Source organism: Cryptomeria japonica, chromosome 9 (assembly GCF_030272615.1).
Source record: "Cryptomeria japonica chromosome 9, Sugi_1.0, whole genome shotgun sequence".
NCBI classification, from domain to species: domain Eukaryota; kingdom Viridiplantae; phylum Streptophyta; class Pinopsida; order Cupressales; family Cupressaceae; genus Cryptomeria; species Cryptomeria japonica.
The window spans coordinates 311356093-311370486 of NC_081413.1; the positions used below are offsets into that span (position 1 = coordinate 311356093).

Consider the following 14394-nt stretch of genomic DNA (forward strand, 5'->3'; position numbering starts at 1 on the left):
GCCCTAGGCCCAAAATCACACTCTCCCAGCTATAGCGATCTTCAACCTTCCTTCTTCCAGCTTACTTGGAGCTCAATCAGACAATGGTATAATAATAGTCGCTGACCTGGGTTTTCTATTCAACTTTTCACCTTTAACCTTCACCACACAATGAATGTGGGATAAAATCACAAAAAGAAACACATTAAACAGCGATGGTGGAAAATCGATCTTCGTCTGGACTGATTTGTCCCCAAAATTCTCAAGTAAATGTTGATTTTCAGCCACTTAGTGGAAAATCGATGGTCATTTGTACATCATTTTCATCATCAATTTTCTTTCCCTTGACACATTTTCTCCAAGTGGAAATTCGCCTTACATTGGAACTGGAAAATTTTCACAAAACTTAGTCAAATACCCCTCTAGTGGAAAATCGATGTCCATCAGGACTAATAAACTTAATCAAATCCATGCAATTTTGTCCCAAGTGGAGAATCGACCCCCATTGGGACACCTCTTCTGTCCTAAGTGGAAAAACCTGAGTCATCGAGACTTTCCACAAAATCACTTGCAAACTTAGTCCTGGAGTGGAAACCGAAAAACGACCTCCATTGGGACTTTCATCATTCTTAACATTAAATCAACACTTTCATGCTCAAAATGGAGTGGAAAATCATGCTCCATCGGGACTTTGTCCATTTTCATTTTTATATCTAAGTGGAAAAACGACTCCCATCGGGATTTTTTATTTTACGCCTTAATTGCTTGGTAGAAAAACATTTTCCATCGGGACTAAATTGATTTTCACACTCCAAAAGTCCAAACTTATCCAATTTTACCATTTTATGGAGAGTGGAAATTCCATTTCCATCGAGACTAAGTTGATTTTCACACTCCAAAAGTCCAAACTTATCCAATTTTACCATTCTATGGAGTGGAAATTCCATTTCCATCAGGACTTTTAACATTTTATCAAGGTTTGAAGTGTGGATAGAAGTCCATCGGGACTTTGTGTATTTTTAACTTATTTAACCTCCTAGGAGTGATAAAACGACTCCTACAGGGACTTTTAACATTTTTGCACAAAATTTGCATCAATTTGCAACATTTTTATCATTTTCGCTCACATTTCAAGGCAAAATTGAAACTCAACACTTAGCAAGAATAAATCAAAACTCTAAGGCAACTTGACACTTAGGATCCTTTTAACAATTTTAAAGTCCTTTCAACATTTTGATCCTATTGACCACAATTCTACCTCACTAGCAAAGGCTAAAACCAGGGAACAACTGCTAAACTAAGACGACCTAAACAAAACAACTACCCTAAAAAGCGAAAAAGTGGGGGTCCCCATTTGCAATGGGGCGATGTGTGAAAACGTCACAACAGGCCATATGAAGTTATTTTTTTTAGTGCATATTTTGCAATATTTCCTCAGCAAAATTATTCTCTTATTTACCTTTCTGAATATTTTCAATTGAACATATTGTATGATTCTCTGAATATCTCTTTTTCATTCTAGATTAGCATAGATACAGTGGTATAAAATATATTACCTTAAAGCCACCAAAACATAAATGCCAGCTTAATCACAAATTTCAACAGTTGAAACGTCAAGAATCTAAAATTATTTTCAAACAGAAAAATGGAATGAACAAAGTATAATTTGTCTTCAAAGCGTCTTGAAATTTTGTAAAACTAGCTTTAATATTAATGAAATAGAAAAGATACCTTATTTGTCAGTTATAAATTCAAAAGCATAGTTAGACAAATCAAGGGAGAAGAATCAATCAATCAAGCTATTTTTCATAATCAACTTTGCAATATCACAGGAACTATGAAAAATGTACCTGATCTTTATATGAACGACCATCGCTTGATACAGCTGATGGAAATACATTATCCTTGTCTCCCCTGGAAAGGTGAACGTATATTTCGGCAATCTTCACAAAAAATATATATATATATTAACATAAGTTACTAAATAGTGGCTTGAAAATTGACTAAACATGTAGAAGTTGAAAATCCATGTCAATAAAACAACAAACAGCTAGATAATAATAATGAAAAAAAGTTAGAGCAAAAGACTCAAACTTGTTTTAAAAGTTTCTTTGGTCTGAATTCATATTTCTCTGGATCCCTCAGGGTCAGAGTTTTTCGTTGAGGACCAACCAGTTGTGACAAGAAATAGTTGAGCATATTAGCTACCCTTTCAACCTGGAAAATAAACAGAGCAGAAAATCAAATAATGTAGTATAGCATTTAAGTCCACAAGGATTAAATTATCTACACAAAATTATGGTTGCCACTCATCGTCTAAGACCAATGCACCACTTCATTAAAAAACACATTGTAGATATATTTATACAGAAGGATCTTGCCCCAAAAGTTATTGTGATAAAAGCAGAAATAAACAAGATATATGTAATTACACATGAGCATAATTCCTCAAACATTTGATCAAGAAAAGCAATGACATTTGAAACTCGAAAAGTCAAAACAATTTTATGCAGTAATCGAAATGTGTACCCACCATTTCTGGAAGTAAAAATGGTGATGTGATTTCAGCAGACGTGTATGCTAACATCCCCACATCTTCATTTGCCAAGGTCATGTCCCACCGAACATACTAATAACATCACAAAAATCAATATTTGTAATAAGATAGATTCAACTGATAATACAAATTGTTTCCAAATGAATGCATACTGCAAAAAATTGCTCAGCAAAGAGAAAATTAGTGAGCATGACAATCCAGGAAAAACTAAGAATTTCAATTATCAAACAGACTTGCTCTTGTTGGTGAAAATGGCGTGTCCTTTCCTGCCTCTCTTGCGGTGTTCGCTGCTCCCATTCTACAGTGTTCATTTCAGCTTCCATCTTTTTAAGTTCAGAAATCATATTGAAACTCTCATCAAGAAGAAAGATACTATCATTGATGAGAAAATTTAAGAAGTTCAAATACATTCCCTTTTCCTGTGATCGTGCAATCTGCCCACAAACATTATGACAAGGTCCAATCTAACATTAGATTTGACACTTTATCCTATCTATGAAGCATTAGTAAACAGTTAGATACAGGAGAAAGCTAATCAAAGAATATTCACAAAACAAAAGAAATAAGGATTAAGCAAAGCCAACAGAGTTAGATGGGACCAGTTACCCCTTTCCATGCATTGCGATGGCTTGGCACCTGCCACAAATACTCCAGAAGTTCTGCAATATGATGTCGTATATTGAACTTATCATAGAACTGCACAACAATTCAATTCAAATTAGTCAAAAGTAAAACTTATAATAGGAACTGTGATACTAAAAAGGAACTACAAACTTCATATTTTCTTGTTTGTTTTACAAATAGTAATACATAAATGTCCAACCAAAACTTCTCAAAATCCATCAGCTGTACTGGACACAATGAAACCAATTCTTTTCCATGCTTCAGAAAAACAAACCTCTGCAAGAATATAAATACAAAATATACTACCTTTCCCTCAAGAGAAATGGCTATCTTCTACCAAGTAAATTTTCTTTCTTTCAGAAACTTGAAAACCAGTCTAAGAATAATTAATAAACTTGGCATTGTCAGAATTGCCAACTCCTGAGACCATGCAGCAATCGCCTATTATCTACTACATAATCTCAATAAACTCACCATCTTTATTTCCAGGAAATAACTAAAGGTATTTCTATCTCTATGACATTTACTTGTTTTAACACTCATATGGGACTACATCCCTGCAGGACCTAAATTGAACTCATGACAAACTCCTCCTTTCTGTCTCCCTGTTCAGTCCTGTGTAGACTAAAATATGTAGAGTTTCAGTTGCATCATTTTGTTTTCTGCCACAACATCAGAATGCAAAAAACTATATAGATAGCAGAAAATGAACAAAGTAGATCAGTGAGACTCAAAAGTATAACAAGCAGAACTACCAGTTAAAAGGAGTAGATACATTCTACCATATCAATTTTAATTGAATCATGCTACTCATTGCAGTGATTGTTTGGTGAGAATTTCAGTCCCTTAAAGATGCATTGAAGTGCATTTTGACAAGATAAAAGAAATCCTAAAGATGCTTCCCCAGACACAGGAAGGTCAACTGTGAGAGAAGGGTAAACAGGAAAGAATGGAATGATGGTAGGACTAGAGAAGTTATGAAAGCGTCTGCATGAGCATCAGAAAGGGTCCTGCAAGAAAGTCATGGTGTACATATGAGATCTTATGCTGAAGGTGCACAAAATGACTGCTCTGCTTCTAGCCCTAACCACATGCATTACAGCAATGGTGAATGTACCTGAGAATGTCCATTTCATAATATATTTGCTAACCCTGAGAACCCAGGAAATTTCCTTCTAAATGAGGAGGTCCTTAAAGTTCTGAATTGCTTTTATTTAAGTTATTCTTGAGTAACAGGTGAGCCTAACAAGTGTGAGCTTCACTGTGCCCCTCAAATATTGTCTATGTAGTTTTGTTAATTGAATATGATACTAGTGGTGACACACCAAAAGGAACCATGGCACCCCGTAGGAACAGAATACATATCTAAGAGTGAAGAAACAATAATACTGTTTTACTTTTTAAGTTCTATTGGCAGGCCTAAAATAGAGAGTATTAATTGGCAAAAGAAAAAGTTGGTTGTAGAATTAATAATGTCCTAGAGAACATTTGAGTCTGACAATAATTTTCAACTTTTGGAGGTGAAAACCTAAAATTGGTCACCAGATTTATGGGTGGCCATAGAAACTGTCCAATTCTGCCTTGCTGTCATGCTATTTAAAAGAGGCTGAAGATGATTTCCCTGTTAGGCATACTTGAACAAAGAAGATGAATATAGTTTGGTAATTTTCCAGCTGAGAAATTAAGCCTATGAATCCTATATTTTCTTGGGAGGAAATCAATTCGAATGTTAACATTAAAACTGAATGTAGACTTTTAACACCTTTACATTTGTTTAAATCCAGATAAATTCAAAAACAGCATGTTCTAAGGAGACATCTTTTTTATCACGTAAAACTTCACAGCCCGATTTCTACCTTCCTTATATATTTCATACAAGTTGCAGTGCACTAAATTAGGCATGTTAGCAAGGGAAATCCACCTACTATCTGCATGAGCAATCATAGGGCAACAACAAATGGGTATATTTGATAGTCACATAAGAAAGGATATATCTAGTAGGGCTCTATAAGCTCCTTAGGTAGTCATAGGTAAGACTTTTGTTTCTCTCTGAACTAACTGCAAGAAGTCTGCTGTTTTAGGCCATTCCGCTTAAGATTAAATCTTCTCCAAGACATCCAATGATCTCTCCTAGTTCACGTTCTATATTCCCAAATCAAACCTCTAGGTGACTCTACTGCAGGTCACGAGAGATAACCATATTTGGGACTCTATGCATGGAGGTTTTTGGCACTCCTACTTGAGAGAGACCACCATACTCTGCATAGTGAAAGGATTTCCCTGTTTTGTTTTCTTGGGGAAGTAGAAATGTAAAGCACCTAGTTTTCAAGTGTCTTGTGTGTCATGACATATAGGATAGGTACCACTAATAATAAGGAACAGGAGAAGTTCTCTTTCTACGCTTCCATTCTCCTCATCAAAGATGCCTGGCCTTTCTTTGCAATGTTGTCACCGATTTGATTAGTCTTTCAGCCTAATTCAAAAGGTGGAATTGTGCACCTTTTGGATGTTACTGATTCACACACTTATTGATTATTTCATCATTGCATCTGCCTCACTTCAATGTCAATGACCTCTTAGTCCACCTTGCTCATAACTTGAGTTGCAGGAACATGTTACAACCTTTCAGTGCATATCAAATGCTGAAATTGATTTAAAATTTAATCTTTTATATCATTACAATGAATATCAAATATAAATATAATTAATATTTACTTTTGCTGACATCTACTTTGTTAATTTTGCAGCATTTTAGTCTTCTACAATCTTTGAAGTTGCATGTCCAATATGATTTTTTTATTAATCTCCAAGTAACAACCTTATGTAAATGTTTGTTCAATTTACAATTCAATATGCAAGATGTATTCTAATTTTATTCTTTATATCTATGTATTTTATCTCTATTATAGTTCTGACTATCTTCTTTGTTTGGCAGGTAATAGGAGTATTTATCGATTTCAATATCCTCTTTCTCAAATGCCAAATGATGTATATATATGAGAGGGGAGGATCAAGCAGTGCCTTGACCGGTCATGTCTTATGGACATGACCGATCAAGACACTACTTGATCGCACCCTTTGGTATATAATATCAACCAATGTTAAACATATTTGTCAGCCCGATATTAATCGGAGTTCACGTAACATATAACATATTTACCAACCCGATATTAATCGGGGCTCAAGTAACATATTAACATATTAACCGATATGCCAATCGGTATTAATGATGGCGTTTGGCATTGCAAATTAACTGAAGTGAATTGGTGTCTATGTTAACCGACACCGATCACTAACTAAGGGTTATATTCATTAACCGGTGCATACTATGCCAGCCGATAGCATAATGATCTCTTGTTGAGAACACATCCGATATAGATCGGGACAGATGGTTAATTAGATAACTATCGTTGATTACCAATATGCCATGATATGATTATCGATATTGATATACATGAGGAATAATCATCAAATAAAATAGCTTGAAGTTTTTCTTAATGGTTTAATCGATAGGATAAATGATTGAATGAGAGACTTCATTTATCTCTCATTCAATCATTTATCTTACCGTAGCTACCATGCATTAACACTCCCTCTTAGCTAGGTAAGATAAATGAGAGCAGTGTATCAAGCATCACAATTTTAAATGATAGTTAGCATTCTTTACACAATCTAACTTTCTGGGAAATTATATCACCTAATCACATGATATGAAGTATCACCTAAACACGTGATACAAAAGACCATCACATCAATCTTGTGATGACAGGATATCACCTTAGCGCATGATATCAGTATTGCCTAAGCACGCAATACTTAAGGATAATCATATGAGAAAATATTCCATTCTCATCTTTATCCAAGTTGAGGTAGGTGCACTAACATTTCATATAAATGTTTTACCACAACACAATCATGGCTCATCCATGATACACCAGAGATCCAACATGATAACTGGTTTGGACATCATAAGATCGTCACCTTATAATGTCTCCATATAAGTGTTCATTATCTTCAGAGATCGTCACCTCTTAGATATGAACTCAGGGGATAAAAATCCAAAATGTCCTATCATGGCACAAAAGTTTACGCATTAAACATCTTATTGATATGTAAATACATATTACAAAGCAAATTACCTTTCTATCATACCTAAACCTTTTCTGAAGTGATCAACCTTCACCCTGGAAAGAGGTTTGGTCAGAATATTTGCCGTTTGATCTCCTGTACAAATATATTCTAATTGAATTACATTTTCGTCTACCATATCTCGCACATAGTGGTATGGGATCTCAATATGCTTGGATCTATCATGGAACACTGGGTTAACTGAAAGTTTTATGCAGCTCTGATTGTCACAGTGTATAATAGTGGGTTTCATAGGTTCTCCAAACAACCCCACAAGTAACTTTCTAAGCCATATTGCCTCTCGAGCCGCCATAGAAGCTGCAATGTATTCTGCCTCGATGGAGCTTTGTGCTACAGAGGACTGCTTCCTATTGATCCAAGATATCATGGCTGAACCCAGACTAAAGCAGCACCCTGAGGTGCTTTTTCTGTCAGTTACACTTCCAGCCCAATCTGAATCTGTAAATCCATGTAGGTTTATGTCAACTTTCTCATATTTGAGACCAAGGTTTAGGGTACCTTGTAGGTATCTCATGATGTGTTCTACTGCAACCAGGTGTATCTCCTTAGGTTCACACATGAACTAACTTAAGACATTAACTGCATAACAGATATCTGGCCTTGTATTCACCAGGTACATCAGGGACCTAATCATCTGTCTGTATTGAGTAGAGTCAGTGGGTTGTGACTCTGCTACTACTTCTTTAAGTTTATGTAAATTGGTTTCCATAAGAGAGGTCATGGGTCTACAGTTTAGCATTCTGAATCTCTTCAATATATCCAAGGTATACTTTCCTTGGTTTAGTATAATGTTGTCTGAATTCTGCCATACTTCCAATCCTAGGAAGTAATGAAGGAGTCCTAAGTCCTTCATATCAAATTCTTTGGATAGATCTTTCTTGCATTGATCTATAAGATGATCATTTCCTGTGATTAATAAGTCATCAACATATAAAATCAACATTAGCATATCACTTTTGTTTCTTTTGTAGTAGAGATTAGGATCTGCATCATTTTTAGAGAAGCCTAGTCCTAAGAGATAGGTGTCAATTCTTTCATACCAAGCCCTAGGAGCCTATTTAAGCCCATAAAGAGCTTTCTTGAGTCTGCACACATGAGACTCTGCATCATGAATTTCAAACCCTTCAGATTGCTCTAGATAGACTTCTTCTGAGATTTCACCATTTAGAAATGTTGTCTTAACATCCATCTGGTGTACCTTCCACCCCTTAGCTGTTGCAATGGCTAATACAACTCTTACTGATGTATATCTGGCAACAGGTGCAAAAGTTTCTTCATAATCTATTCCTTCTCTTTGAGAGAACCCTCTAGCTACAAACCTGGCCTTGTGTTTTTCAATACTACCATCTGTAGCATGTTTGATCTTAAAAAGCCATTTAGATGAAACAACTGATTTCTTAGTTGGCCTAGGAACAATCTCCCAAACATCATTTTTCATAATGGACTGATACTCTTCAAACATTGCATCCTTCCATACTTGATGTTCAAGAGACTCTGATACATTGTTTGGTTCAGCTTTAGAGAGATCATTCATAAGGGCAACATAGCTAGTGAATTTGTTAGGCCTTTTGCTTTCCCTGAAGGTTCCTGGAGGAGCAACAAACTTCTGAGCTTCTACTATAGTTTTGGTGGCCCATAGTGGTCTTTTCTTGAGGTTTTCTCTAGGTGGACTTTGAGTTTCACTTATAGTTTCCTCAAGATTCTCCCTCTGAAGCTCAGGAGTAGGATCTCTATCTACGCTAGGGTTGGGGATATAGACTTCAGGGTCTAGAGAGCTTTGGGCTCTTTTGAAGGCTAAGTCTTCGTCAAAGATCACATCCCTGCTTAGTTCAATATTATTTTGGCCAGGTATACAGATCTTGTAAGCCTTGGAGGTTTCACTATATCCTACAAAGATTCCCCTTTTTCCAGAAGGCTCTAGTTTTAATCTTTTCTCCTTAGGTACATGAATATAGACAGGGCATCCAAATATCCTAAGGTGGCTAATATCAGGTTTTGATTTGCTAAAGACTTCCTCAGGGGTCTTATCTTCAAGATGAAAGTGGGGACATCTGTTTTGAATATATACAGCAGTGCTAGTTGCTTCTGCCCAAAGATTGATATTTAGATTCTGATCAAGAATCATAGCTTTGGCAGCTTCAACGATTGTCCTATTTTTCCTTTCAGCTATCCCATTTTATGGAGGGTTATAAGGTATTGTTAACTCCCTCTTAATCCCTAAATTTTTACAAAACTCTTTAAATAATTCTGATGTGTATTCCCCCCCATTGTCAGTTCTTAGGGTTTTAATTTTATTTCCTGAGTAGTTCTCTGTTAGTGATTTGAATTCTTTAAACCTATTAAGGATCTCTTCTAATTCTTTACATTTCAGAAAGTAGATCCAAGTTTTCCTAGAGTAGTCATCAACAAATATTACATAATACAGAAATCCCCCTAATGAAGGTACGGACATAGGTCCACATACATCAGAATGAACTAACTCTAAAATTTTACTTGTTTTCCTAGCACTATTCTGAAAAGCACCCTTAGTATTCTTACCTAGGGCACATCCTGTGCATGCCCCTGAATGATATTGCTTTAACTTGGGTAGACTTGTGACAAGGTCCCCCATTGATGATAAAGCTCTAAAATTTAGGTGGCCTAGTCTTCTATGCCAAATTTCATTAGCATCTGTGGTCTCATGAATTAGGGCTAAGTTGGGCTCTGTACATAGCTCATACAAATAGCCTTGTCTTTGACCAATTGTTTTAGCTTTCTTGATGGATGAGTTCTTTGGCCAAGCCAATACTTTGTTGTCCATGAAGGTTACTCTGTATCCATTGTCCTCCAGTGCTGATATTGAGACTAGATTTCTCTTGATGCCTGGAACATATAGTACTCCTCTAAGTTGCAATGATACACCCGACTTTAGTTTGATGGAGCAGGTTCCAACTCCTTTGACAGGGTGTGTAGAATCATCTCCGATGGTTACTTCCTCATCATTCTCCTCTTTCATGGAGTCTAGTACTTCTCTGAATCTTGTGATGTGTCTGGATGAGCCACTGTCGATCACCGAGGAGTTCACTTTGTTTGATGCTTGATTTGTTAGTGCTGAATAGAGTACATACTTCTCGGAGTCTTCTTCCTTTTTAGATTTTCCAGTTTTGGCAAATGTGGCTTGTTTAGCTCTTTCTGGACATTTGGCAACATAGTGCCCAAATTTGTCGCATCTGTAACACTGAATCTGAGAGAGGTCCTTTTTGAAGGAGTTCTTGCCGTGACGACATTTTCTCTTCCTGAATTGCTTCTGCTTGCCTTTCTTATTTGAGTTTGTATTAAGAACTTGGAGATCTTCATCTATATTCTTTTGTTTGATCCCTTTCTTATTTTGCCTTGATTCCTCTTGGAGACAGTCAGCCTTCAGCCTATCGAACTTTGGGAAGTTATCCCTTGCACTGATGCCTTGGACAAATGTTTCCCATATGCTAAGCAACCCATCTAGAGCAATGAGGGTTGATTCTTTGCTTTGGATCTCATATCCAAGGGTTGCCAGTTCATCCCTTAGGGCAAATATTCGCATGAAGTAGGCATTGACTGATTCTCCTTTTGTCATGGCTATGTGAATTATTTCTCTTTTTAGAGCCAAGGTTCTCCTGGCATTAGATATCTCAAAAGCATCTTCAAGTGCTTTGAACATGTTGAAGGTTGTTTCATGCTTCCTTATAATGGGCATAATGTTGTTCCTTACCCCATCAACTATGATTTTGATAGCCTTATCATTTCCTTCTCTCCAAATTGCTTTGTCAGGTTCAGTTTCAGGTTCTTCAGTTTCAGTCTTTACAAATGATTCAACTTTATTTTCTTTTAGAATCATTTGAATTCTGAATTTCCATGCGGAGAAGTCATCACCTCCTCCGAGTCTATCTTCAAATCTGATACTGCTAGCCATTGATACGATTGTGATGTTGAATATATGCTTGATTTGAATTTTACGTAAAATTGAACAGCCTCAGGTTCGATTAACTATAGCTCTGATACCATGTAAATGTTTTTTCAGGTAAGAAGAGTATTTTATCTATGTATTTTATCTCTATTATAATTTCGACTACCTTCTTTGTTTGGCAGGTAAGAAGAGTATTTATCGATTTCAATATCCTCTTTCTCAAATGCCAAATGATATATATATATGAGAGGGGAGGATCAAGCAGTGCCTTGACCGGTCATGTCTTATGGACATGACCGATCAAGACACTACTTGATCGCACCCTTTGGTATATAATATCAACCAGTGTTAAACATATTTGTCAGCCCGATATTAATCGGAGTTCACGTAACATATAACATATTTACCAACCCGAAATTAATTGGGGCTCATGTAACATATTAACATATTAACCGATATGCCAATCGGTATTAATGATGGCGTTTGGCATTGCAAATTAACTGAAGTGAATCGGTGTCTATGTTAACCGACACCGATCACTAACTAAGGGCTATATTCATTAACCGGTGCATACTATGCCAGTCGATAGCATAATAATCTCTTGTTGAGAACACATCCGATATAGATCGGGATAGATGGTTAATTAGATAACTATCGTTGATTACCAATATGCCATGATATGATTATCGATATTGATATACATGAGGAATAATCATCAAATAAAATAGCTTGAAGTTTTTCTTAATGGTTTAATCGATAGGATAAATGATTGAATGAGAGACTTCATTTATCTCTCATTCAATCATTTATCTTACTGTAGCTACCATGCATTAACACCTTAAACTTTCTTTTTTTTCTGAAAATGGCATACCAGTACACTTTCCCATCTCCTAGTTGTTAATGTGATAAGGTTGGTCGGTATCCTTCAAGGCCGACATAGACAACTAAATTGTCTAATTGGCCTAATCGGCCTTAGACAATTTAGTTATACCGATTTGCTTATATTCATTAATATCCCGACTTATATTTGTAAGTTAAACAACACATAATCCCACCACCCTTAAGACGTCTCAATGAAAGGACGTGATGATTGATGCTATGGACAACTTGTTAGAGAAGTCGTGTTGATTGAAGGAGCCTATGATCGAGTATATGTATGGTCTTTGTGTCAAATCATTATAATCCTCATCATATTGTGTATTACCTAGCAGATCGAAAAACATTCTTCAGCAGATCACATTCCTTGATCTGCATATCATTATCATTCAGCAGTTCGTGTTATTATATAGCAGATCGATATCCCTCCTGCACATTCCAGTAGATCGTATATATCACCTGTAGCAGTTTGTGTTCTAACTCCTGTAGTTCGGAATCTTCTTCAGCATATCATGGTTGATGTTCAGCAGATTGTCAACTTAGTCAACAAGTTGTGATCTTCATATAAGGCGAATAGAATCTATATTGTATTGATTGATTCTAGATTGAATCTTCTTATTGTATAGCTTCAAAGTGTGAAGCATTTGTAAAGACATTTGCTAATACATTACAAGAGATTAATTGTTGGGTTTTTCACCTTCAAGAGGAAGGATTTCCCAAGGTAAATTTTGTGCATTTGTGTTTGAACTATCTATATCTAATCTGATCACTAAAATTTAACATGGTATCAAAGCCACGGTAAAGAAAGATCATGATCAGATTTCCTCAACTGCGAAGTTTTCTATTCTTTTTCACTTTTCAAGAAGAAACTTTAAAGCCTCGAAAATGGTGAACAGTTTTAAAGTCGAGGATAGGCTTGAAGGCGCATCAAACTTCACCTCATGGAAGTTTAGAGTGCTTATCGCACTTGAAGAAAATGATCTTCAGTTTGTGGGGGAAAAGGATTTAACCGAGCCAAAAGATCAAGAGGAGAAGCTTCAATTCAAGAAGAATGTCATAAAAGCAAAGAAGATATTAATGGACTCTGTGAGGGATCACTTAGTGCCTCTCATCTCCAAGATGACAACTGCGAGAGACATGTTCAAGACCTTGGAAGGTCTATATGAGATTAACAACACAAGTAGAGCTCTTGCGTTGAGGCAACAACTTCATCAAGTAAAAATGGCGAAAGGAGAATCAGTTATGTCATTCTTCATTAAGATTTCAGCACTAAGGGATCAACTAAGCACTATTGGAGACCAAGTAATTGATAAAGACCTTGTTATGTTGGCATTGAATGGTCTTCCTCATTCATGGGAGCCATTTATTCAAAGTATAAGTGGGAGATCCAAACTGCCTAAATCCGATCGTCTTCGAGAGGATTGCATTCAAGAAGAATCAAGGTTGGCGGCTAGGGGAATTGTCAAAGGTTCTCAAAATGAAGACACTCATGTTCTTGCCACCCAATCTACCAAGAAAGGAAGAAATTGGAAGAAGGGCAACTTCAAAAGGAGTAGAGATCTTAGATCAGATTCCGCACCTGATTCAAAGAAGAAAAAGAAAGATCTCTCTCGCATCGAATGCTTTAGGTGTGACATGTTTGGTCACTATGCAAGGGATTGGTTAACAAGGCCTAAATAACAAGGGGCAAACATTAATGAAGTCTCAACTTATAAGGAAGCTGAAGATAACTCCAATGGATTCCTCTTCATATCAGCACTATCTAGCAATGTCCCTACAGACAGTGATACCTGGCTAATTCATAGCGGAGCCTCTCGACACATCACCGGCTATCAGGAGCATCTTTCAAATGTGGTGGAGTCGTCTAATCTCCAAGTGATCATCGGAGATGATGCACACTATTCAGTAAGAGGGTTCGGTACTACATCACTCAACCTAGAATCTGGAGTCTCTCTTCACCTAAGTGATGTCTTGTTCATACCAGTAATCAAAAGAAATCTTGTGTCTATTTCAGCCTTGGAGGATAAGGGCTATCAAATTGCATTTTCAAAAGGGAGAGTTCTTGCATGGCCAAAGAACTCTAGCATCAAGACTGCTCGTGTGATCGGAAATCGACATGAGAGTTTGTATAAGCACTCCACTCATCAAGTTCAAGCTCTTCCTCATGACTCTTCCAATTCCAACGAACGATGGCATAAAAGACTTGGACATCTTCATTTCAGGGCTCTTCCATCATTGGAGAAGATGGTGAAAGGTATTCCTAAACTTAGTCATGTTCATGACAATA

General features: G+C 36.5%; 1 protein-coding gene across 2 annotated transcripts in view; it reads right to left on the reverse strand.

The window, feature by feature from the left end:
* Positions 1-14394, reverse strand: part of LOC131078733 (probable ubiquitin conjugation factor E4) — a 127506-nt gene that overhangs the window by 34271 nt on the left and 78841 nt on the right. For both annotated transcript variants that reach the window (XM_058016499.2, XM_058016500.2), the window contains exons 10-14: positions 3143-3232; positions 2770-2970; positions 2513-2608; positions 2074-2196; positions 1830-1922 (exon numbers count right to left, since the gene is read on the reverse strand). In XM_058016499.2, coding sequence (XP_057872482.2) covers positions 1830-1922; positions 2074-2196; positions 2513-2608; positions 2770-2970; positions 3143-3232 — 603 coding nt within the window. The remainder of the gene's footprint in view (positions 1-1829; positions 1923-2073; positions 2197-2512; positions 2609-2769; positions 2971-3142; positions 3233-14394) is intronic.